This window comes from Salvelinus sp. IW2-2015, linkage group LG17 (assembly GCF_002910315.2).
Source record: "Salvelinus sp. IW2-2015 linkage group LG17, ASM291031v2, whole genome shotgun sequence".
Classification (NCBI taxonomy): Eukaryota; Metazoa; Chordata; class Actinopteri; order Salmoniformes; family Salmonidae; genus Salvelinus; species Salvelinus sp. IW2-2015.
Genome location: NC_036857.1, coordinates 34,278,118 through 34,306,084, shown reverse-complemented (window position 1 = coordinate 34,306,084; position 27,967 = coordinate 34,278,118). Strand labels below are relative to the sequence as shown.

The 27,967-nt window shown below is 41.6% G+C and overlaps 1 protein-coding gene across 1 annotated transcript; it reads left to right on the top strand.

The window, feature by feature from the left end:
* Positions 1–23,069, top strand: LOC111976690 (choline/ethanolaminephosphotransferase 1). The gene is made up of 9 exons (XM_024005712.2): positions 1–294; positions 828–1,361; positions 8,671–8,818; positions 16,976–17,117; positions 18,404–18,488; positions 18,860–18,991; positions 20,716–20,874; positions 21,294–21,419; positions 21,771–23,069. Exons 2-9 carry the CDS (start codon positions 942–944, stop codon positions 21,912–21,914), a joined length of 1,356 nt encoding a protein of 451 aa, XP_023861480.1. The 5' UTR covers positions 1–294; positions 828–941; the 3' UTR covers positions 21,915–23,069.
* The last annotated feature ends 4,898 nt before the right edge of the window (positions 23,070–27,967 follow it).

The following is a 27,967-nucleotide window of genomic DNA, read 5'->3' as shown; positions in this document are numbered from 1 at the left end:
GTTTTCAAGTGAAAGGCCTATTGTGCGACGGAAGTGGGATATCCCTATTCCCTGTCAAATATCGCTCTGCTTTTCTTAAATACCTCTCCGCTATAACCACAAAAACAACTCATAGCTCGTTGGGAACTAGACTCATTTGTGCMGGAATTAGACTCCTGCGGCTAGTCCATACACTTGTTAGTTACATATAAACTGACAAAAGAGTCCGAGGTTGCCGCATAGTTAAATTAGCACACTAGCTCTCAGGCAGACCACGATAGAGGCCATCGTTTCCGCATAGAATCAAGCATAAAGGTAAGAGATTTCCGAAGGACGCCTGCTTTCAACATGTCTCAGCTTTTCATGATCATGATTGTATGGTGTTGACAATCTATTATGTTTAGTTAGCTACATATATTGATAGCCAGCAAGCTAGCTAGCTAGCTGACCAGTTGATTTTGTTGCTAACTACTATTATTGCATAGGGCAACATGACATGAACTTCCTAGCTATTTAACATTGCTTTTGAATGGCTTTTTTTGTAGACATGATTTGGTTACTATTCACTATAGGAAGACTTAAAAATGTCTGCCCTAAGTATATACCCTTCAATGCTAATTCAATGCTTTAGCTATAATGCAAGCCTTGCATTTATTTACTCTGTCTCACTGACTGCTGTTTGTAATATCAGCACAATCTATCAGGAAACTTGTGATATGCATGTATGGTTTAGGAGTTTATTTTTTACCAGCCCTCCCTCTGCAGCTTGTGCCCAGCATGTTTCCATAGTCAAATTGTGCTCACCAAAACATACTGTCAAGTAAAAAATAACTCTCTCTCCTCATAAGGGCCAAGCCCAGGAAAACGGTTGTTACCCCACTGTGGATTCCCTGAATAGTACCAGGGTGGAGGCAGTCGTAGGCATAGTGGGCGCCACGTGAAGTGTGGTTTCGGCTTCCTCCATGAGTAACAACGCTGGTCAAAGAGCTCCACGGACCCGGGCGGCGAAGGAAGCCCAGGGGGCAGGGGGGACAACGACATGGATCCCTCAGGACCAGAGAATGGACCCATCCTACAGGCCAACCACCACTGCAGGCCCAACCACAACATGCAGTGGTGGAGGGAACTCCTGTGTCCTGAGTAAGCTGATCCAGCTGCCGGCTCCGCCGCTGTCGCGCCACCAGCTGAAGAAGTTGGAGGAGCACAGGTATAGCAGTGCAGGCCATTCCCTTCTGGAGCCCTTCATGCAGCACTACTGGGAGTGGCTAGTGGCGCGTGTGCCGGCATGGATAGCCCCCAACCTCATCACTATCGTGGGCTTGGCCACAAACATCCTCACCACATTGGTTTTGGTGTACTACTGCCCCACTGCCACTGAACAGGTAGGTGCAGGGGCACCGCTGGGAATTCTAGGCCACGGGGGAGAATTTAACGTTGGGGCCCTTTCACACACTGTCTATCACGTGACCCTCCCTCCCACTGAGCACCCACATATTAATTATTGAACAGTTATTGCTACTAAGTAATAACCATGGAATAGTAGGTCAATGTTTGTTGTCACAGCTGTACGACTAATGTACATTACTGACAGGACATTGAGAAAAGACAAGGGCCTTCAGAATTTCTTGATTGAAAAGTATTGATTGTCAGATATAGCCTACCCATTTGGAGCCAAAGTATAGATATGATTGTTTTTCCAATGTTTACTGCAGTTTTTTCTAGATAAGTATGCTACATAGCCTAATACTATACACATGGTCTGTATGTGAGAACCATATTCTAAACCAGTTTACAGTAACAGTCTTTGATGAACACTGTTGCGGTAAAACACCAGAATGTCACAAACCGTAACTTAAATGTCACTCCCTTGGCTGTGTCTGAAAATGTTACTAGCTGTCAAATCCTCCCTTACTCCATCCTAGTTTCCTCAATTTCTCTCAAAGCTCATTAGAGGCGGAGGTCAAAGGGAGGGACCTTAGATCCTCTACTCCAATGCGATTTCAGAAGAATTTGAGGAAACGAGGCAAGGATTGGACACTAGCTCGTAAAATTTGTCACTAGCTATACCGAACAAAACATAAATGGAACAATTTCAAAGTTCATATAAGGAAGTCAGTCAATTTTTTAAATAAATTCATTAGGCCCTAATCTATGGATTTAACATGACTGGGAATACAGATACCCCCAAAAATATATAGGTAGGGGCGTGGATCTGAAAACCAGTCAGTATCTGGTGTGACCACCATTTGCCTCATGCAGCACGACATCTCCTTAGCATAGAGTTTATCAGGCTGTTGATTGTGGCCTGTGGAATTCTGTTCCACTCCTCTTCAATGGCTGTGCGAAGTTGCTGGATATTGGCGGAAACTGGAACACACTGTTGTACACGTCGATGGGTGACATGTCTGAGCATGCAGGCCATGGAAGAACTGGGACATTTCAATTTCCAGGAATATGCGTCATGGGGCTGTGCATTATCATGCTGAAACATGAGGTGATGGCGGCGGATGAATGGCACAACAATGGGCCTCAGGATCTGGTCATGGAATCTCTATGCATTCAAATTGCCATCGTTAAAATGCAATTGTGTTCGTTGTCCGTATCTTATGCCTGCCCATACCATAACCCCACCACCACAGGGCACTTTGTTCACAAAGTTGACATCAGCAAACCGCTCGCCTGCACGATGCCATACACGCCATCTGCCCGGTACAGTTGAAACCGGGAATCATCCGTGAAGAGAACACTTCTCCAATGTGCCAGTGGCCATGGAAGGTGAATATTTGCCCACTGAAGTCGGTTACGATGCCGAACTGCAGTCAGGTCTAACATGGGTTTGAATGAAAAGAATAGGAATACAGTCATTGCAATGCTATACTGAACAAAACTATAAACTCAACATCTAAAGTGTTGGTCCCATGTTTCATGAGCTGAAATAAAAYATCCCAGAAATGTTCCATACACAAAAAGCGTATTTCTCTCAAATTTTGAGTACAAATACATTCCTGTTAGTGATAATTTCTCCTTTGCCAAGATAATCCATCCACCTGACAAGTGTGGCATATCATGAAGCTGATTAAACAGAATGATCATTACACAGGTGCACCTTGTGCTGAGGACAATAAAAGGCCACTCTAAAATGTGCAGTTTTGTCACACAACACAATGCCAAAGATGTCTCAAGTTTTGAGGGAGTGTGCAATTGGCATTCTGACTGCAGTAATGTCCACCAGAGCTGTTACCAGAAAGTGTAATGTAAATGTCTGTACCATAAGCCGCTTCCAACGGCATTTTAGAGAATTTGGCAGTACGTCCAACCGGCTTCACAACCACAGACCATGTGTAACCACACAAGCCCAGGACCTCCACATCCGGCTTTTTCACCTGCGGGATCACCTGAGACCAGCCACCCAGACAGCTGATGAAACTGAGGAGTATTTCTGTAATAAAGCTCTTTTGAGTGGAAAAACTCATTCTGATTGGCTGGGCCTGGCTCCCCTGTGGGTGGTCTGGCTCCAAAGTGGGTGGGTCTATGCCCCCACAAGCCCACCCATGGCTGCATCCCTGCCCAATCATGTTAAATCCGTAGATAAGGGCCTCATTTATTTATATAAATTGTCGGATGTCTTTGAAATTGTTGAAATTGTTGCATGTTGTGTTTTTAAAATATCTTTGTTCAGTATAAATGGTTCTGCTCCTTGGTCAATTAAGCTACAAGATCAACTTTAAAATGTTCAGCCGAGCCTAACTTAAAATACTCTAAAACCTTTATGAAATATATATATTTTTTAAATTGGCATACATTTTTGCATAAATCACCAACAGTAACTCTTGAACTGTTCAAGCTCGAGTTTGCCAAACCAACTTTCAAATGTTCAGACTATCCCATCTTATCAATCGATATTTCACAAGCAAGCAAGCGTACCACATTTCCTTTAGGAAATGTACTTTTCTAGGTTTATTATTATATTTGTTTCGCCTGCTCTACAGTTTAAGTTATTTAAACGAAACTAACTTTTCAAATGCCCATACTACAACTTTGGTTGTTTTACCAATCTAAGTTGGGGCAGTCTGAACGTTTCGACGTTGGTTTAGGATTTGATAGCATAAAAATGGTGACAGAGGAGATTGGTTGAATTGTGAATCTCCTCTGTCACCATTTTTAAGCTATCAACTCCAAATCAACGTTGAAACGTTTAGACTGCCCCAATTTAGTTTGCTTGTCAAAGGATTTTTGATGCTGTGTATACTTTTTGAACTACAACCATTTTAAATATGAATAAATGAACATGGGTTTGAATGAGAACCATAGGAATACTGAGAAGAATCCTGTTCCTTGGCCAATTAAGCTACAAGACTAACTTTAAACATTCAGGCTATCCTAACTTCAAAGTCTTTCAAATCTTTATAAACTAACAATTTGCATACGTTTGCATAAACTAACTCTTGAAACGTTAAAGCTAGACACACCATATTAACTTTCCCATGTTCAGGCTATCCTATCTATCAATCTGAACACAATCGCGCAACTATCAAATTTAATTGGTCACATACACATGGTTAGCAGATTACATTTTATTGCGAGTGTAGCAATGCTTGTGCTTCTAGTTCTGACAATGCAGTAACATCTAACAAGTAATCTAACAAATTCACAACAACTTCCTTATGCACACAAATGTAAGGGATGAATAAGAATATGTACATATAAATATATGGATGAGCGATGGCCGTGCGGCATAGGCAAGATGCAATAGATGGTATAGAACAGTATATACATATGAGATGAGTAATGTAGGATATGTAAACATTATTAAAGTGGCGTTATTTAAGGTGACTTGTGATACCTTTTAATAAGTCAATTTATTAAAGTGGCCAGAGATTTGAGTATGTTGACAGCAGCCTCTCTGAGTTAGTGATGGCTGTTTAACAGTCTGATGGCCTTGAGATAGAAGCTGTTTTTCAGTCTCTAAAAGTTTGTGTATTTTAGGTGACAAGACAAATTTCTTCAGCCTCTTGGAGTTGAAGAGGTGCTGTTATTAACAAGCTATAGTTTTGGCATGTAKATTTTACAGACAGATTATTTCACTCATAATTCACTGTCTCACAATTCCAGTGGGTCAGAAGTTTACATACACTAAGTTGACTGTCTTTAAACAGCTTGGAAAATTCCAGAAAATGATGTCATGGCTTTAGAAGCTTCTGATAGGCTAATTGACATCATCTGAGTCAATTGGAGGTGTACCTGTGGATGTATTTCAAGGCCTACCTTCAAACTCAGTGCCTCTTTGCTTGACATCATGTGAAAATCAAAAGAAATCAGCCAAGACCTCAGAAAAAAATGTGTAGACCTCCACAAGTCTGGAGGTACCACGTTCATCTGTACAAACAATTGTACGCAAGTATAAACACCAGGAAGGAGACACGTTCTGTCTCCTAGAGATGAACGTACTTTGGTGCGAAAAGTGCAAATCAATCCCAGAACAACAGCAAAGGACCATGTGAAGATGCTGGAGGAAACGGGTACAAAATTATCTATATCCACAGTAAAACGAGTCCTATATCGACATAACCTGAAAGGCCGCTCAGCAAGGAAGAAGCCACTGCTCCAAAACCACCATTAAAAACGCCAGACTACGGTTTGCAACTGCTCATGGGGACAAAGTTTGATGAAACAAAAATAGAACTGTTTGGCCATAATGACCATTGTTATAATTGGAGGAAAAAGAGGGAGGCGTGCAAGCCAAAGAAACACCATCCCAACCGTGAAGCACGGGGGTTGGCAGCAACATGTTGTGGGGGTGCTTTGCTGCAGGAGGGACTGGTGCACTTCACAAAATAGATGGCATCATGATGACGGAAAATTATGTGGATATATTGAAGCAACATCTCAAGACATCAGTGAGGAAGTTAAAGCTTGGTCGCAAATGGGTCTTCCAGATGGACAATGACCCCAAGCATGTTGTGGCATAATGGCTTAAGGACAACAAAGTCAAGGTATTGGAGTGGCCATCACAAWGCCCTGACCTCAATCCTATAGAAAATGTGTGGGCAGACTGAAAAAGCGTGTGCGAGCAAGGAGGCCTACAAACCTGACTCAGTTACACCAGCTTTGTCAGGAGGAATGGGCCAAAATTCACCCAACTTATTGTGGAAAGCTTGTGGAAGGCTACCCAAAACATTTGACCCAAGTTAAACAATTTAATGGCAATGCTACCAAATACTAATTGAGTGTATGTAAACTTCTGACCCAATGGGAATGTGATGAAATAAATAAAAGCTGAAATAAATAATTATCTCTACTATTATTCTGACATTTCACATTCTTAAAATAAAGTGGTGATCCTAACTGACCTAAGACAGGGAATTGTTACTAGGATTAAATGTCAGGAATTGTGAAAAACTGAGTTTAAATGTATTTGACTAAGGTGTATGTAAACTTCTGACTTCAACTGTATGTATAGCTTACCTATCGTATGAATATCCTTTTCTGACTCAAATAGGATTCCCTAAAGATTGCTTTGATGTCCAAAAGATTTCAAATCAATATTACGTATATTTGAAAATATCTACATTGGTCAATCCTAAATATATTTTTATTTCCTATTACCAAGTCATTTACGGTTTCTTTGCCTTAAATTGGTCCGCATGGAAAACTAATCGGTGAATTCTGAAACGCTATCTCTGGAGTGATGAATCACGCTTCACCATCTGGCAGTCCGGCAGACAAATCTGGGTTTGGCGGATGCCAGGGGAACTCTACGTACCCCAATGCTTAGTGCCAACTGTAAAGTTTGGTGGAGGAGGAATAATGGTGTGGGGATGTTTTTCATGGTTCGAGCTAGGCCCCTTAGTTCCAGTGAAGGGAAATTGTAACGCTACAGCATACAATGACATTCTAGATGATTCTGTGCTTCTTACTTTGTGGCAACAGTTTGGGGAAAGCTCTTTCCTGTTTCAGTATGACAATGACCGCATGCACAAAGCGAGGTCCATAAAGAAATGGTTTGTCGAGATCGTTGTGGAAGGACTTGACTGGCCTGCACAGAGCCCTGACCTCAACCCCATCGAACACCTTTGGGATTAATTGGAACGCCGACTGCGAGCCAGGCCTAATCGCCCAACATCAGTGCCCGACCTCACTAATGCTCTTGTGGCTGATGTCCCCGCAGCATTGTTCCAACATCTTGTGGAAAGCCTTGCCAGAGGAATGGAGGCTGTTATGGCAGCAAAGGGGCATTAATATAGAGTTGGTCCCGCATGATTTTGYAATGAGATGCTCGACGAGCAGGTGTTCACATACTTTTGGTCATGTAGTGTAAATTGTTGTATTGTGAGGCACAGCTGAGTGAGCATAATAATTTTTTATTTTTTTTACTGGACCAATGGCCTGCATCTGATGGTCAGTCTGAGTGGACGGAGGGAGCAGCTCCCTACATTTTTTTGTTTTAAAGCAACTTTGAGATTCTGTATGAAAAGCGCCATATAAAATGCATCTATTGTTCATTATACATCACCATGAAGAGAATTGTATTCATAATTATGCATTTCTGTAAAGTACAGATCAGGGACCATGATGTCATTCTGTTACCATGACTCTGTTGCCAGAGGTTAATCCACTTGCTGTAGTTTTCAAACTCAAGGTGTCATATCATAGCTGACACCCCATTCTTTCTGCAGACAATTTGAATAATAATTCAGAGTAGATATTTAAGATTTTGGAAAACATGATCACATAAACAGAGGGAGATTTTAACATCATTCTGTTACCAAACTTTACATCTTTACATTCTTTGGTTTGAAATGTGTTTTTGTCAAATTTACATGGGAAATTCTTAATATTTGTCTTTGTGCATAGATTGTATGGTTTGTTTTAACTTAGCAATCAATGTTTTTTGTTTGGTATACTTTTAAAGTGAAAAATCAGAGTTTCAGCGTCATTATGTTACCGTGGAATTACCCACATACTGCAAGTTTTGCATTTGACACATTCTTCTAGAATATTAAGATGCTTTATTATGTAGTATAATATGGTGTTATCTATCCCAACAATGGGCTTTGCATAGGCGTTTTGAGAACTCATACACTACTCTAAGCCTAATTTGAAGGAACAAAAATGAAATTGTTCAAACTTAACTTGTGAGAACTATACAACAGAACAGGAATGACATTTACTCTCGTGAGTGGTTAAAAATAACTATCTGAAAGCCACGTGGCTACTAAACTACGCCTCCAGTCTTTTGATCTGACCCGCTGGGTAATACAGTATCTCAATAACCCAGCACCAACAACCCAACCGTGCTCTTTTTTAAAGAAAACAGGCCAACTAAGTGACATCAAAGAGCACCTTGGTTGAACCCATAGCAACCCCACATACTAGTCTTTTCTTACTAGCACTGATTTTGCTGATAGCTCCCTTTTTTTAAATGAAAGTGTTTTACTTGCAATAAATGTGGTTGTCTTCCCTACCTTAGTTGAGTGCATTGAATGTAAGTCACTCTGGATGAGAGCATCTGCTAAATGCCAAATGTAACCGTATTACTCAAACATGGAAATGACGTTCATGAAGGCCGAACCCGTGCTTTTCTGTGAATGTCGATGAGCACTAGACTAATAATATTATTGTGACAGTTTTTGATGCCACTGAGAGCTGCCTCATTTATGATGTTGAATGTTTGTGCCCTTTCCCTTTCAGGCACCTCTGTGGGCATACCTGTCTTGTGCAGTGGGCCTCTTCATCTACCAATCACTGGACGCCATCGATGGGAAGCAGGCACGGCGCACCAATAACAGCACCCCGCTGGGAGAGCTCTTTGACCATGGTTGTGACTCCCTCTCGACAGGTGTGTGTGTGTGTGTGCTGGAGCGTGTGTATACAGTCTCAAACAAACATACACAACACACTCAGACTACAAAGGACAAAATGCACTCAGACTCCTACAAACACGCGCTCTAAGGCGGAGATGTAGACATAACACATTTGCAGACATAAACAACAAACACTTACAGTTGAAGTCGGAAGTTTACATACACTTAGGTTGGAGTCATTAAAACTCGTTTTTCAACCACTCCACAAATTTCTTGTTAACAAACTATAGTTTTGGCAAGTCGGTTAGGACATCTACTTTGTGCATGGCACAAGTAATTTTTACAACAATTGTTTACAGACAGATTTCACTTATAATTCACTGTATCACAATTCCAGTGGGTCAGAAGTTTACATACACTAAGTTGACTGTGCCTTTAAACAGCTTGTAAAATTCCAGAAAATGATGTCATGGCTTTAGAAGCTTCTGATTGGCTAATTGACATCATTTGAGTCAATTGGAGGTGTACCTGTGGATGAATTTCAGGGCCTACCTTCAAACTCAGTGCCTCTTTGCTTGACATCATGGGAAATTCAAAAGAAATCAGCCAAGACCTCAGAAAAAAAAAATTGTAGACCTCCACAAGGCTGGTTCATCCTTGGGAGCAATTTCCAAAGGCCCGAAGGTACCACGTTCATCTGCACAAACAATACAAACTGTACAAACAACAACGCAAGTATAAACACCATGGGACCACGCAGCCATCATACCGCTCAGGAAGGAGACGCGTTCTGTCTCCTAGAGATGAACGTACTTTCGTGCGAAAAGTGCAAATCAATCCCAGAACAACAGCAAAGGACCTTGTGAAGATGCTGGAGGAAACGGGTACAAAAGTATCTATATCCACAGTAAAACGAGTCCTATATCGACATAAACTGAAAGGCTGCTCTGCAAGGGAGAAGCCACTGCTCCAAAACCGCCATAAAAAATCCAGACAACGGTTTGCAACTGCACATGGGGACAGAGATCGTACTTTTTGGAGAAATGTCCTCTGGTCTGATGAAACAAAAATAGAACTGTTTGGCCATAATGACCACCCTTATGTTTGGAGGAAAAAGGGGAAGCTTACAAGCCGAAGAAGACCATCCCAACCGTGAAGACGGGGTGGCAGCATCATGTTGTGGGGGTGCTTTGTTGCGGAGGGACTGGTGGACTTCACAAAATAGATACATCATGAGGATGGACAATTATGTGGATTTATTGAAGCAACATCTCAAGACATCAGTCAGGATGTTAAAGCTTGGTCGCAAATGGGTCTTCCAAATGGACAATGACCTCAAGCATACTTCCAAAGTTGTGGCAAAATGTCTTAAGGACAACAAAGTCAAGGTATTGGAGTGGCCATCGCAAAGCCCTGACCTCAATCCATAAAAAATGTGTGGGCAGAACTGAAAAAGTGTGTGCGAGCAAGGAGGCCTATAAACCTGACTCAGTTACACCAGCTCTGTCAGGAGGAATGGCCAAAATTCACCCAACTTATTCTGGGAAGCTTGTGGAAGGCTACCTGAAATGTTTGACCCAAGTTAAACAAGGCAATGCTACCAAATACTAATTGAGTGTATGTAAACTTCTGACCCACTGGGAACGTGACGAAATAAATAAAAGCTGAAATAAATCATTCTCTCTACTATTATTCTGACATTTCACATTCTTAAAATAAAGTGGTGATCCTAACTGACCTAAGACAGGGAATTGTTACTAGGATTAAATGTCAGGAATTGTGAAAAACTGAGTTGAAATGTATTTGGCTAAGGTGTATGTAAACTTCCGACTTCAACTGTACGTTCTTAAACAGAATAATTTGCATTAGGGCTGTCCCCGGAAAAAAATATTGTTCGACCGAAAGTCGTCTGGTCTTTCGACCAATCGGTTGCTCAATTTTTAAATGTCTATTTTTCCATATAGATTTAATGTGATTTAATAAAATCAACTATGTGCAATGAGCTTGTTTGATGCTTTAAGCTTACGGTTTGATGTCTCGAGAGCACCAGAGATCTAGATAACCAGAAGACAAAAAATTGAACCTAACCCAACTATTCTCCTGCTGGCTTTCACAGATTCTGCCATTACTCTCCTGAAGTTGCTGTTAATAGGCTACACGAGGAGTCGGCAACCTTTCTCATGTGGAATGACCATTTATCTTACCATTTCTACCAATCTGCATGCCCTTTTATAGTTTTCATATGCACATTTTCATGAAAACAGTTTCATTTAATTTATAATAATGTCTTCATATCTCAAAGTCATTGTCGTGGTTAATACAAATTATTTCCAAATCTAAAGGAAAATTATACAAACGTAAAAAGTAACTTATTGCCAACTATGTAAAAATAGTCTACATTAAGCCAACAAATAAAAACAATGCAGCTTGCAGGTAGAAAATATCCAGATTTTAAAAAATAAAATAAAAAATCCTATAAATCACATTGGCTACACATGGCCTGTCTACATTGAACTTGAAACATTGTGTCAACTTGGATCTGGCCCAAAGCTTGTGCTAGCGAACTTGCAACATTGTATAAAATAATCTGTGCCCTCAGTTTCCTGCACCAGTGAGCTCAGGACAGACACAGCTGTAGGCTATTTGCGCAAGGGATAAGAAGCAGTGCTTGACTTGGTCAGCAGCTCACCGGAGCTGACTACCGGCACCTCAAATGTTCTCCTGCTTGAGCTCCCGTTCCTCTTTATAGAATATTAGCTCAAAAGTARTGTGGAGCTCCTGCACCTAAATATAAACCGTACCAGCACTCAAAATGAGTACCAGAACCCATTTCAGTCCAAGTCAAGCACTGATAAGAAGCCTATTTTATGACGTATCCACTGTATCCGAGCATGACATTTTTCCCTTTCACGCTGCGTGGTTATTGAATAGGAGAGAGCTGGAAAGATTTTTCAAATACATTGAGGAACTATTGGAATTCTCAATGGATGTAAAAACAGACTTRGTTTGCTTGAAGAAAGCAACATTACTTTGAGATGCTCCACGGGTCATTAGTGGTGGTGCGTTAAGCCAATCAGAAATACTATCAGATSCCCAAATGGGCACATTTTATAACGTCCTTACTCAACATTGACAGGAGCGCTCAAAACAAAAGACAATGACTACATTTGACAGAACTCGTAAATGGAATTAAATAAACCACAACTTTTTTCTCTCAAAGTGTAGCATAGGTTGTGCACTCTGCAAACAATGMMTCCACTRCGACAATGAGAACAAGAAGACTGGAATAATATTGAATGCATTAAAAGAAATGACCGTAACCAAAGTAAAACATTGTAGATCAGAAATGATAGGAATTAACGGTACATGTACTACTGGTGAAATGTCATGTGGAATTGATATACACTAACAATCAAARGCAAACAATTCACAAAATGAAGTTATGAAACAATGAATGTGCACAAATTGGTGGGAGAGAGCGCATTCTGGAGAGAAGAGCATTGTGCATCTGGGTGAATGGTCAATCCGACGTCTGCGTTGTCCATGCAACATTTACGGTGATATGGCCTCAGCAGAAGTCAGGYCATTCATACTTCTTGCGCTTCGCGGAGCAATGCAGAGCTGTTGTCAAGGAAGTGAGTTTGTGTTTATACAGTTTGTGTCCAAACTTTTWACTGGTAGTGTGTGTGTGGAAAATAGTAKAAATTTAAGATAATTAGGTGTTATATATTACATTACATACTACTGGTCAAAAGTTTTAGAACACCTACTTATTCAAGGGTTTTTCTTTATTTTTACTATTTTCTACATTGTTGAATAATAGTGAAGACATCAAAACTATGAAATGACGCATATGGAATCATGTAGTAACCAAAAACGTGTTAAACAAAGCAAAATATATTTTATAAATAGCCACCCTTTGCCTTGACAGCTTTGCACGCTCTTGGTATTCTCTCAACCAGCTTCACCTGGAATGCTTTTCCAACAGTCTTGAAGGAGTTCCCACATGCTGAGCACTTGTTGGTTTGGGATAAGTCAGACCGCAAAAGCAGCCATCTCAATTTGGTTGAGATRGGGGATTGTGGAGGCCAGGTCATCTGATGCAGCACTCCATCACTCTCCCTCTTGGTAAAATAGCCCTTACACAGCCTGATGGTGTGTTGGGTCATTGTCCTTTTGAAAAACAAATGATAGTGTAACAAAGCCCAAACCAGATGGGATGGCCTATCACTGCAGAATGTTATGGTAGCCATGCTGGTTAAGTGTGCCTTGAATTTGAAATAAATCACAGACCGTGTCACCAGCAAAGCACCCCCACCCCATAACACCTCCTCCTCCATGCTTTACGGTGGGAAATAAACATGCAGAGATTATCCACACTGCATCTCACAAAGACACGGCGGTTAGAACCAAAAATCTCCAATTTGGACTCCAAACCAAAGGACACATTTCCACCGGTCTGTCTATTGCTCATGTTTCTAGGCCCAAGCAAGTATCTTCTTCTTATTGGTGTCCTTTAGTACCCCTTTCTTTGCAGCAATTCGACCATGAAGGCCTGATTCACGCAGTCTCCTCTGAACAGTTGATGTTGAGATGTGTCTGTTACTTTTATTTGGGCTGCATGTGTCTGTTAGCATTTATTTGGGCTGCAATTTCTGAGGCTGGTAACTAATGAACTTATCCTCTGCAGCAGATGTAGCTCTGGGTCTTCCATTCCTGTGGCAGTCTTCTTCATGAGAGCCAGTTTCATCATAGCGCTTAATGGTTTTTGCGACTGCACTTGAAGAAACTGTCAAAGTCCTTGAAATGTTCTGTATTGACTGACCTTCATGTCTTAAAGTAATGATGGACTGTCATTTCTCATTGCTTATTTGAGATGTTCTCGCCATAATATGGACTTGGTCTTTTACCAAACAGAGCTATCTTCTGTATACTCCTCTACTTTGTCACAACACAACTGATTGGCTCAAACACATTAAGAAGGAAAGAAATTATACAAATGAACTTTCAGAAGGCAGACCTGTTAATTGAAARGCATTCCAGGCGACTACCTCATGAAGCTGGTTGAGAGAATGCCAAGAGTGTGCAAAGCTGTAATCAAGGCAAAGGGTGGCTATTTGAAGAATATCAAATATAAAATATATTTTGATTTGTTTAACACCTTTTTGGTTACTACATGATTCCATGTGTTATTTCATAGTTTTGATGTCTTCACTATTATTCTGCAATGTAGAAATGAGTAAAAATAAAGAAACTCTTGAATGAGTAGGTGTTCTAAAACTTTTGACCGTGTGTGTGTGTGTGTGTGTGTGTGTAATTTGTTCCTGCTCGACTAAAACAATCTCGGTCGACCAACAGCCTAACGACCAAACAATTGACCAGTATACTAATTGGGGTGCAAATCATCCTTCTCCATGACCACTATCCTTGTGTACCGTCTTCTTAAAGCTAATTAATCATTCCTGTCTGAATGATCTGAACTACTTACTATTGCTGTCCCACTTACACGCTAGATCTCCCGTCAGTGGCCACACCTCAGACTCAGCTGTGGTTACACAGGGTGTCCCCCAAGGCTCTGTGCTGGGTCCCTTACTCTTCATAATTTACATCCTCCCCTTTGGTCAGATCCTCCATCACTTCAACCTTGACTTCCACTGCTATGCTGATGACACACAGATCTACCTCGGCACAAAATCCCTCAACCCACCTCTGACCCATATTATTGATTCTTGCCGCTCTGCAATAAAATCATGGATACAACAAAACTCCCTCAAGCTCAGTGATAAAACGGAACTCCTTTTCATAGGCACCAAACCCACCCTTACCAAAGCTGGCACCCTCACCATTGACGACACCACTGTCTTTCCCACAAACTCTGCATCACTCTGGAATCCACCCTCTCCTTTGAGCACCACATAAAACAGACWGTCAAATCCTCATTCTTCCACCTCCGCAACATTGCCAAATTAAGGTCCCATCTCTCCCGTCCTCTCCGCTGAAACCCTCATACATGCATTCATCTCTTCCAGTCTTAACTATTGCAACTCACTACTCTCCGGCATCAACTCCCTCCATGAGCTACAAATAGTTCAAAACTCTGCAGCCCGACTTCTCACCCACACTGTGGGTCCTGTGCAGCACATCAGCCTTGTAATCCGTGAACTCCACTGTCTCCCTGTCTTCCAACGCATTGATTACAAGATACTCCTTCTAACCTACAAAGCCCTTCACCACCTTACTCCCCCTACCTCTGTTAGGTCCTCATTTTTCAGAGTAAATAACTCATGGACACTAGAGAAGCTTAAACAAGTTGAATTCTTCCCAAAGGGTCGTTACAGCTGTAATTCAGGCAAAATGTGTTCTCACCATCACAAGTGTGTACAGTATATATACTCCACTTTAGACACCCCTCCTTCTCTCCAATCCTTACATCGTATGGTTCGACAGGAAGAGGGTAACAGGATAATAAACCATTATTTCTCCCTTCAGGGGATCTGACGTGACCTCCTGATCTCAACCCCTCCTTCGCCTAATCCACAGATGTCCTCTCGTATCACCTATCGCACTCCCGTGACACTCTCCCTCTCTCCCAACACATTCCACAGCCACTCTGTCTTTCTACAGATCTCACTCCTTTATATACAAGGCGTCTGATCTGTCATATCTTTAATATTTCAATTTTAAAAGTTTACCCCGAATCCACTCACCTTGTCGTCCTCAGGTCGAAGCTCCAGAGCTTCGGCGAGTCCATCGCCATTTTTCAGTCCCTCCTAAAGCCCCACCACATACAAGCAAAGCATATTGAGCACCACCTAACCCAAACCCTCACCCTATCCATTACCCTAAAACATGTTTGTATCTTACCCTATCTGGGATTGTATACAAACCCCAACCCTACCCCCCCCCCATACACTGTTACATCACACTCTTTCCCTTCCATGAGCCCACCCCTCTCTGTTTAGTCTGATGTTTTGACTACTGTTTTTTTGTTTGTTTAATTTCTACAATTGTAAAGTGACTTTTGGGTCCTTGAAAAGGGCTATATAAGTCCAATTTATTATTATACTGAACAAAAATATAAACGCAACATGCAGCAATTTCAAAGATTTTACTGAGTTACAGTTCATATAAGGAAATCAGTCAATTGAAATTAAATTAATTAGGCCCTAATCTATGGATTTCACATGACTGGGAATACAGATATGCATCTGTTGGTCACAGATACCTTTAAAAAAAAATTAGCATCACAGTTGGCCTCAGGATCTCGTCACGGTATCTCTGTGCATTCAAATTGCCAATGATAAAATACAATTGTGTTCATTGTCCATAGCTTATGTTTGCCCATACCATAACCCCACTACCACCATGGGGCACTCTGTTCACAACATTGACGTCAGAAAACTGCTGTGAGGCCAGATGGACGTACTACGAAATTCTCTAAAACGATGTTGGAGGCAGCTTATGGTAGAGAAATTAACATTAAAGCTCTGGTGGACATTCCTGCAGTCAGCATGCCAATTGCACACTCCCTCAACTTGACTGACATCTGTGGCATTGTGTGACACAACTGCACATTTCAGTGGCCTTTTATTGTCCCCAGCATAAGGTGCACCTGTGTAATGATCATGCTGTTTAATCAGCTTCTTGATATGCCACACCTATCAGGTGTATGATTTATCTTGGCAAAGAAGAAATGCTCACAAACAGGGATGTAAACAAATGTGTGTACAAAATTGTAGAGAATAGGCTTTTTGTGCATCTGCAAAATTTCTGGGATATTTTATTCCAGCTCATGAAACATGGGACCAACACTTTACATGTTYCGTTTATATATTTTTGTTCAGTAGTATTATATAATTTTTTTCTTGTGTAATTGAACTTGTTTCTCTCTCTGTCGCTCTCTCTCTTTCCCTCTCTGCATCCATTGATGTCACTGGTACTTGACCCACAGTAAAATACATTTTTCTTACCCATGTTCCTTTCCACACGCAATTAAGCACAGTAAGGATGATACCTAGCCTGGTCCCAGATATATTTGTGCACTTGCCAACCCCATTGATCGCTGTCATTGTCAAGCCAAACTTGTGCCATTACAATGAGTGAGAAGGAGTTGGCATGATAGCACAAACAGACACTCGTTCTCTCACTCACTCATTTTCTCTCTCGGACTTCCTCCTCTGCCCCTCCCTCAGTGTTTGTGGTCCTGGGTACCTGCATCGCCGTCCAGCTTGGCACTGACCCCGACTGGATGTTCTTCTGCTGCTTCGCCGGCATGTTCATGTTCTACTGTGCCCACTGGCAGACCTACGTATCAGGCACCCTGCGCTTTGGCATGTGAGTGAGTGGGGGACGCAGTGTTGATCTAGGATCAGGTCCCCCTTCTTATTCTTTCTGAACAAAAAGGCTCAACTGATCCTATATCAGTACTCTGAGKCGCTTTATGAACACGGGGTCCTGAAATGTTTGAATAAAATGGCTATGTAATTGCACTCTTTAGTATTTGTCTAGTATGTATGCAACCATGGGAACATTTAGTAACCACATGCTGTTTTGTCATAGGCCTACATGTAGATGGGAGATGTGTATTTCATAGCCGGGTTTTAAGCCCAGTGTCTATCTAGCTATGTCACAGAGCTACCTTGTCTTTTCCCTGGTGGGCAGATTTGATGTCAGAGTATCTGATCGTGTAGCTATGTTAGACGTGCACAGCCACGTTTGGGCCCGGGTTCTGGAACTTAACGGTAAAACCAGAGCATAATCCGCGTGACTTCCCTGTTGAAGATAACCTTTGTGTCCATTAGGCAATCAGGCCCCACTTCCTGCACAGACTGCCCTCATCGCCAACACCAACAATCCCTATGCAATAGGACAACTTTCTTATAGACCCTGTTTCATTCGTTCTCACATCGCTTTGATACTGTAATTTGGTATTTGATTAGATGTGAGCTATCCTAGATTACGTTCATCTCTGTTGACCACTGGAATCATTTTAGGAAGCGGAGAGATGATGGAATTCACATAAATGTTTGGGCCAGTTATAATTTACGACACATTTTGGGCCCACCACAACCATTGGTGCAAAGCTTTAAGATCAATGGCTATATTTCGGCCTCAAACTAAACATGTTTATTCTGATCGTTTTTAACAATGATAGGTCTGTCACGACAGCTTGTTCACCCAGTACATTCTGTACCAGCAGCCGTGTTGACGTTGACACCAGGACATTAGCAGCTGATTTAGATTTTGATGGAACTTCACATATCAACATCGGCTAATCCGATTGGSTTTCYGGAACGACCACAAGGACAAGGGATGAATGTCCTTGGAGTATGGTTGATTTTATTTAACAATATGATTTGATATGATGTAAGCAGAGTAAGTAAGCGCTAAGTAGGTTGTCAGACAGAAAAAAACTAAAAATACTTTAACAGATCAGGTTCCTCTCAGCCTTTCAAGGGAAATGGTCTCCACACTCCACACACACACATTCACAACCAAGAGGATTGGGTACAGTTTGTGCAGGACCTGCTAGGGGGTGCTATGTGCATGTTGTTTTTCATGAGTGCTATGTGAAATCACTAATGGTTGCTCATGATTCCTCTGTCTCTCTGCCCGTTCAGCATTGATGTGACTGAAGTGCAGTTCTTCATTATAATCATGTATTTGCTGGCTGCCATCGGAGGATCAGCTTTTTGGCAGTTCTTGGTAATGCATTTAACCCATTTGATTCAGCAAATTATGGCCTGTTTCTACTGCTTCGAATTGAAAAAATGACACTAATGCTAATATTTACACGCATTGTAGTTTGATGCATTTGATCTGGCATGTTGGTTGAAGTGTTCAGACTCACGTCCTGGTTCATGATTGTGTGAATACTTCAGAAATGCATCCTTTCCTTCTTTCCTGGAGGTAAGCACAAATCTAATAAGTGATTGGATAGGTGAAAGCCAGGTTACCGCCCTATTACTTTRACCAATCCAACAAATTCTGATCTGTCTTTACTTAAAGGATGGTAGGAAGGATGCATTTCGAAAGTATTGGAACAGGGCTCTTACTAATCTCCCTAACACACACAGATCCCTGGGGTGAACATCCAGATTAAGATCATTCCAGCCATCCTCACTGTGGCAGGAGCCATCTTTTCCTGCACCAACTACTTCCGGGTCATATTCACGGGAGGTGTAGGAAAGAACGGATCCACCATAGCGGTAAGTAAGACGTGATCCATCCTTGCTGACGAGGATCCAGTTGAATTGTATGGCTGATAAAAGGTGACTTAGTTACAGTCTAGGAAGGAAGGTTTACAGTCCTGCTGCTCATTGTATTGGTTATTTCAACAGGTAGTAATATGATATGGGTGACAGTTACAGGAGGTTGGTGGTACCTTAATTGGGGAGGACTGGCTCATTGTAATGGCTGGAGCAGAATAAGTGGAATGTTATCAAACACATGGTATCCATGTTTTCGGATGAAAACACAACACCCYTGATATGAGAAACTGCCTGCGTAGACCGCAAAAACAACAGTAAACAGCATAAGTGGTGAACATGCCACAGTATCCCATTTTAGATCAGCATATCCCAGGCATCTTACCTGTGTTTCTTATAACCGGGATACAAGCCTTTTCGGTTGTTGTAAATGGGATATGATGTTTGTTTGTCAACTCAAACACAGAATACTTSAATATCTCAAATAATAACAGGATATTGGTGTAGATTTAACTGGTGACATCAATAAGGGATCATAGCTTTCACCTGGATTCAGCTGGTCAGTCTGTCATGGAAAGAGCAGGTGTTCCTAATGTTTTGTACTGTCTGTGTATATTATATGATGTATTTTAATTGTTTTGTTTCCTGTTTGGAGCCCAGGAAGAGTATTTGGGAATCCTAATAAATACTCAATTCAACAAAATTTGGATGACTGACTTTGATCAAAATGATTCTATTTACACTTTTGTAGTCATTTTTGACACTAGAATACATTTGTCTGACTCATATCGATGCCGCATAGGGCATTTTCAAAACAAGATGTTGCTTTCTAGTGGCATTCGCTCTTTAAATACCATTCTTCATTTCTTTGCCTCCATAAAATGGTGACAGTGGATGCCTATCATGCCTAGACTTTTTCCATTTGTTTCAGCCAAGCCACTGACTGCTCTGCAGAACCTTACCTTGCAGTTTATTGATCACTTTAGAGAAGGACTAGGTACAGTGATTGTGACATACAGCTAGGTACAGTGATTGTGACATACAGCTAGGTACAGTGATATGTGACATACAGCTAGGTACAGTGATTGTGACATACAGCTAGGTACAGTGATTGTGACATACAGCTAGGTACAGTGATTGTGACATACAGCTAGGTACAGTGATTGTGACATACAGCTAGGTACAGTGATTGTGACATACAGCTAGGTACAGTGGATTGTGGACATACAGCTAGGTACAGTGATTGTGACATACAGCTAGGTACAGTGATTGTGACATACAGCTAGGTACAGTGATTGTGACATTACAGCTAGGTAAGTGTTGTGACATACAGCTAGGTACAGTGATTGTGACATACAGCTAGGTACAGTGATTGTGACATACAGCTAGGTACAGTGATTTGGTGGACATACAGCTAGGTACAGTGATTGTGACATACAGAGTAGGTACAGGTGATTTGTGACATACAGCTAGGTACAGTGGATTGTGACATACAGTAGGTACAGTGATTGTGACATACAGCTAGGTACATGGTGGATTGTGACATACAGCTAGGTACAGTGATTGTGACATACAGCTAGGTACAGTGATTGTGACATACAGCTAGGTACAGTGATTGTGACATACAGCTAGGTAACAGTGATTGTGACTACGCTAGGTACAGTGATTGTGACATACAGCTAGGTACAGTGATTGTGACATCCATGTCCCGTCGTCTTCCTCAGGGAACGAGTGTCCTGTCACCGTTCTTCCACATAGGGTCAGTTATCACTCTGGCTATTATGATCTACAAGAAGTCTGCGTCCCAGCTGTTTGAGAAGCACCCCTGTCTCTACGTCCTGGCCTTTGGGTTTGTGTCGGCCAAGATCACCAACAAGCTAGTGGTGAGGAAGCAGATGGCCTGAAACATTAAACACCGAAAGAGCCAGGTTACTTCCCAAATCCACACTAGTATACCACTTGGAATACATGTCCAATCTTTTGCTTCATTCTAAATAGTATGTTGGTGTGGATGTTGGAACACTGGCCTAATGTGCCCTGTTTTAGTTGTGTTAACTTAGGGTTAAAGCTAAAATCTGGGATTCCTTATTCAGCAAATTGGCAGCCTGGCTTGTTTTGGTATACAGCTGTCGGCTTGAGTAAATTACTTTTTTWAAAGTCTGTAAGTGTGCTGCGCTATAACGCGCCTTGCATTGAATCCCAACTCGAGTCCAATGTTTTTGGACTCTATTGTTTTTCCTTATTTAACTTAACACTGCCCCATTGTATTTATATATATATATATATATATTCTTTTTTACAGGTGGCTCATATGACCAAAAGTGAGATGTCTCTCCATGACTTGGCTTACCTGGGGCCAGGGCTGCTCTTCTTGGACCAGTATTTTAATAGCATCATAGACGAGTACTTGGTCCTCTGGGTGGCACTAGTAAGTCTACACCTCAATCGGTTCATCCATGTGCACGTTCCAGGCCAATTGAAACTTAAATGAAAGTTAGGATTCACCCTTTTTACTTATTTTGCAGTACAATGTAGATGGCTAGCTTAGATTTGTGCCATTTCGTTTTTTTTGAAGTTTTTTGTTGTTGTTTGGACCCCAGGAGGAGTAGCGCCTGCCTTGGCAGCAGCTAATGGGATCCTAATAAAATACTAAATACCTTTTCAAGGGGAATTTATTCAAAAGATGATTGACCATATAATAAAAAGCACAACCAGTTTTGTATATAGGGAGCCTTAAATTGACTATTTGACATCCATCCTCTGTCTTGTTTCTCTCCAGTTCCTGTCCATCTTTGACCTGGTGCGCTACTGCGTCAGCGTCTGCAACCAGATCGCCTCCCACCTGCACATCTTTGTGTTCAAGATCAAACCCCCCAACCTGCGGCCCGTTGCTGCATCCCAGTCAGGCAAAGATGTGTGGTGACACTTGTGTCCCTGGTCTGGTGACACTGTCCGTACGGAGATGAAGTTGGTGGGTGTACCTCTACCGCCCTTGTCACCACAGGATTCCCATTGGATGAAACAAATTGGAGGCGGTCTCTCTACGAATGTATTAGCCAATGAAATTATGAATACATTGAGGGCGGTGGGGGGGGAAAATGAAAATTATTTATTTCAATCTATTTGTTGTGCAATAATGCTCTGTTTTTGCCGATGTTGTGTTGTTTTGGTGTTAAAGGTTCATAACCGAAGAGAAAGGGGTTTTGTATAGTTTGTCATAAAAGAGCACCCCGCTATTTGGTAACAAACTATTTGAGAATTAGTTGTCTAACCAAACTTTATGGATAGGGGTTACTGTTGCTTACTATAACCATGCTGCCACTATCTGTGTATTAGCTATTTTTTGGACTGAAATAAATGTTTTCCATGGGAAAGAGCAGGTTATACCTAACCAAGTAATATTATATTTATCTACAGGAAAAACACCTACAGTTTATTAATGTGTCAGAGCAGTATGACGGAATTTAAATGTCTCTGTTCTTTCAGTATTGGTACTAGTTCASCTCCTCTACGTACAATAACTACTTGTTCCACTCAAAACATTAGTCCTCTGTTCAAGGTGTAGTTCTGTGTACTGCATTCTGGGGTCTCGTCATTAACCAAGTATTAAACTTTAGAACTATACCCATCCATGGTCAAACATAAGGAATGTTTTTTTTCTGCAAAAGTTAAGGAATGCCTCTTACCTTACCGATTTAGCTTATATCAAACAGTGACGCACAGAGTATTCAAATGTCTGCAGCTAATGTCTCATAACAAGAGTAGAACTTGTCATTGTTCTCTTTTGTGTGTATCATATGCATGGGATGGGCATTACAACCCACTGTAGTGGTCACAGCCAATATATCTAACTGATGGTGTTCAACCAATCGAAACACCCATTCAAACGTACCTTTTTTTCCCCCTTGGATTGTTTGTCATTTCTGAGCAATGCAGAGATTTTGAAAATTAAATGCGAAGGGTGAATCAATCGTTGGCTGTAAAAAAAAATGCTTCTGTCATTCTTTTGTGTTTGGTCAAAATTGTTACTTTGTCAAAGAAAATACATTTTTTAATAAACAAGCTTATGTAAAATAAAGATTTGCTATATTTATAACAGATCTAGAGTCTGTTGGAAGACAGCATACTTAGAAGAAGAAAAAACTTTCAATAGAGGGGAGAGAGAATAAGGTTTCAGAGGGACAGACACAAACACACACGTTCACTCCCGCCCCATTTATACCTAGTTCTAACATGCATCCTTCGTGCGGATATTGTCCGTTTGTACTTTTAAGATTTGATCACAATCAGATCACAAGGAGTCTTAATTGTCTACACACCCATCTAAAAATGTGGACACAATATGAATGTGGACAAGATCAAGACAAAGGACATGTTAGAACCAGGTATAAACGGGGCTTCTCTCACACAAGCGCTCGCTCGCTCACACAGATCTGTACCACCTTGCTTTATTCTGCAACATAGCAGAAGTTAGTTTCTTTATTCTGTGTACCACAATCCATGCGTATATTCAACATAACTCACAAATAAAACTATGATCTGTGAATATATTAAATATTTAGTTCATAAAACCATATTCTGTATATATTTCACAAATGAAACCATAGGGCTCTATTTTAACAGATCTAACTCAATGGTAAATCTAAGCACTGCTGGTAGCGCTATAGGTTCGGGGGGGGGTCAAATATTTGAGCTATTTTCACAACCACTATCCGCTCAGATGCGGGTGTTAGCGCGAACGGCCTGGGTTTTGATGAATTAACAAATTGTGGATGTGTCGAGGATTGGCAGCGCACTGGCCAATCAGAACGTGCTCCATGGCTAAATATGTGGTTGCTTCAAGTTGTATATTTAAGGTCTTTTATGTATTGCCTTGGGATCAACGCCAAAGTTAGTACATTATAGTTAAACAGCTTACAGAAACAAAATAGKTAAATGTAGACCTATCCCAGCCTTCCTAAATATGTTAACTTGAACCTGTTTGCAATCCACTTGTTCTAAGTAATTGCATGGCTTCAATGTGGAAATATACTGAACAAAAATATAAATGCAACGTGTTGGTCCCATGTTTCATGAACTGAAATAAAAGATCACAGATATTTTCCGTATACAAAAAGTTTATTTCTCTAAAATGTTGTGCACAAATTTGATTATATCCCTCTTAGTGAGCATTTCTCCTTTGCCAAGATAATCCACCTGACAGGTAGCATATCATGAAGCTTATTGAAAAACATGATCATTACACAGGTGCACCTTTTGCTGGGGACAATAAAAGGCCACTAAAATGTGAAGTTTTGTCACACAACACAAAGCCACAGATGCCTCAAGTTTTGAGGGAGCGTGCAATTGGAATGCTGACTGCAGGAATGTCCACCAGAGCTGTTGCCAGATAATTTGATGTTCATTTCTCTACCATAAGCCGCCTCCAACGTTGTTTTATAGAATTTGGTAGTACGTCCAACCAGCCTCACAACAGCAGACCACGTGTAACCTCGCCAGCCCAGGACCTCCATATTCGTCTTCTTCACCTGCAGGATCGCCTGAGACCACCCACCCGGACAGCTAATGAAACTCAGAAGTATTTCTGTCTGTAATAAAGCCCTTCTGTGGGGAAAAACTCATTCTGGTCCTGCCTCCCCAGTGGGTGGGCCTAGCTCCCAAGTGGGTAGGCCTATGCCCTCCGAGGCCCACCCATGGCTGCGCCCCTGCCCAGTGCTGTGAAATCCATAGATTAGGGCCTAATGAATATATTTCAATTGACTGATTTCCTTATATGAACCGTAACTTAGTAAAATCGTTGAAATTGTTGTATGTTGCGTTTATATTTTTGTTCAGTATATATACATATACTATATATACAAAAGTATGTGGACACCCCTTCAAATTAGTGGATTCGGCTATTTCAGCCACACCCGTTGCTGACAGGTGTATAAAATCGAGCACACGGCTATGCAATCTCCATAGACAAACATTGGCCCTAGAATGGCCTTACTGAAGAGGTCAGTGACTTTTAACGTGGCACCGTCATAGGATGCCACCTTTCCAACAAGTCAGCTAGTCAAAGTTCTACCCTGCTAGAGGTGCCCAAGTCAACTGTAAGTGCTGTTATTGTGAAATGGAAACGTTTAGGAGCAACAATGGCTCAGAAGCGAAGTGGTAGGACACACAAGCTCACAGAATGGGACTGCCGAGTGCTGAAACGCATAAAAATCATCTCTCCTCGGTTGCAACACTAACTACTGAGTTCCAAACTGTCTCTGGAAGCAACGTCAGCACAATAACTGTTTGTCGGGAGCTTCATAAAATGGGTTTCCAGCTAACCATGCGCAATGCCAAGCATCAGCTGGAGTGGTGTAAAGCTCGCCACAATTGGACTCTGGAGCAGTGGAAATGAATTCTCTGGAATGATGAATCACGCTTCACCATCTGGCAGTCTGGGAATCTGGGTTTAGCAGATGCCAGGAAAACGCTACATGCCCCAATGCATAGCCTTCCCAGACGAGTGGAGACTGTTATAGCAGCAAAGGGGGGTCCAACTCCATGTTAATGACCATGATTTTGGAATYAGATGTTCGACGAGCAGGTGTCCACATACTTTTGGTCAGGMACTGTAGCATTCACACTGATATAGGGGCAAGGCCTGCTCTTAATTACATTATGGCTGAGCATAGYCATGCCAAATATTGTCAATAAGCAAGACTACATATTTTTTTTCACCTTTATTTAACTAAGCAAGTCAGTTAAGAACAAATTCTTATTTACAATGACGGGAACATTGGGTTAACTGCCTTGTTCAGGGGAAGAACGACAGATTTTTACCTTGTCAGCACCTTTCYGATAGTGGCGCAACGCTCTAACCACTAGGCTACCTGCCGCCCCCACATTCATTACTGATAAAGCCTAAAAATAGAGCAAATAATTCAAATCAAATTCTAAAACATCTTGTTTTAYATAGGCTATACAGGCACCKTAATTGCTTCCCGTAATATGCAGTCATTTCAAGATGCAGTAATCTCAATGCTTTCCACTCAAGCACATGCGTGGTCTTTCTACAGATTTAAGAAGGCTGTGGTTAAACGGTTAGTGTTCTTTGAGTACACAACAGGAAACACTGCTGAGCATGTCTTCCTTTTTAGGACATACAAAACAGGCACACGCATGCAGCAGGCACACACACACACACACACACACACACACACACACACACACACACACACACACACACACACACACACACAACACACACACAACACACACAACACACACACACACACACACACTCCATATCATGTATAATAGTTGAGTGGTCTTACTAAAAAGTATGAAGCGGTCTATACTTCCAAGCAGACTACTAGAATTTAGTGCCTGAAAATGTTGTTAAGTGGGTGACAGTTTGCAGGACTGATAGGTTGTTTCCTCTGTGACCTAGTTCAACACACTGCTTGAACATGGACTTGATTCTTCCCGGTTAAAACTTCCAGGGATTCAGTCATGGTGGAGATGTGGCTTTGAATGTCAGCCAAGGAAATGACTCTGCTAAGTACAAATCTAGTGTCATCGATGTTATTTATGAAGCAAAAAAGTATCCGGCTGGGCACACTGGTTGAATCAATGTTGTTTCCACTCATTTCAATGAAAATATGTCAAACTAACGTGGAATAGATGTTGAATTGATGTGTGTGCCAGTAGGCTGTGTTTGGCCTGTTAGACCTAGCAGGGATTGTGAAGCAATTCGTTTGATGATCTATGTGGCTTCATTGTTTCTCTACAGTTAAGTTACAGTGGGTCATTTTGTTAGTAATATGACATGAAAAGTCACTTGAAACATACAACACCACACACACACACACACACACACACACACACACACACACCACACCACACACACCACACACACACACACACACACACACCACACACACACACACACCACACACACACACACACACAAAGTAGGGGTGCTGAGGGTGCTGCAGCTCCCTATCTTTTTTCTCTCAAGTTAAATACCATTTCTTTCATCTGGAATGTGTGACAGCTTGGGTCAGGTATGGAATGCATGTGTTGCTACATCTGCTCTTTCACAGAAAACCACCATCATGGCAGACACCTGCAGGGCGCTCTACATCCTGGTTGAAATTGGGGTGTCATACCACGGCCGGGACATCCTGTGGGCGCGGCTCACAAACACACACACAGGGAAGCTGCAGACATTGACACATTAGAAGGGACACAACAGTGGGAACTGAATTAAAACGACCATGGAAAAGCATTGCATTTTGGAAACACGTCGACCACTTGTAGGCAAGATGTAAACACATTTTACTTTCCTTGCCTGTAGGACAGTTTCTCTGGCTCAAATTAGGCCCGTCAGGAAGTCCAGGATCCAGTTGCAGAGGGTGGTGTCCAGAACCAGGGTTCTGAGCTTGGCGTCGAGCTTGGAGGGAACAATGGTGCTGAACTTAGTCAATGAACAGCATCCTCACATACAGTGGGGAGAACAAGTATTGATACACTGCCGATTTTGCAGGTTTTCCTACTTACAAAGCATGTAGAGGTCTGTAATTTTTATCATAGGTACACTTCAACTGTGAGAGGCGGAATCTAAAACAAAAATCCAGAAAATCACATTGTATGATTTTTAAGTAATTAATTAGCATTTTATTGCAAAACATAAGTATTTGATACATCAGAAAAGCAGAACTTAATATTTGGTATCTGAATCCTTTGTTTGCAATTACAGAGATCATACGTTTCCTGGTATTCTTGACCAGGTTTGCCACACTGCAGCAGGGATTTTGGCCCACTCCTCCATACAGACCTTCTCCAGATCCTTCAGGTTTCGGGGCTGTCGCTGGGCAATACGGACTTTCAGCTCCCTCCAAGGATTTTCTATTGGCTTCAGATCTGTAGACTGGCTAGGCCACTCCAGGACCTTGAGAACTTCTTACGGAGCCACTCCTTAGTTGCCCTGGCTGT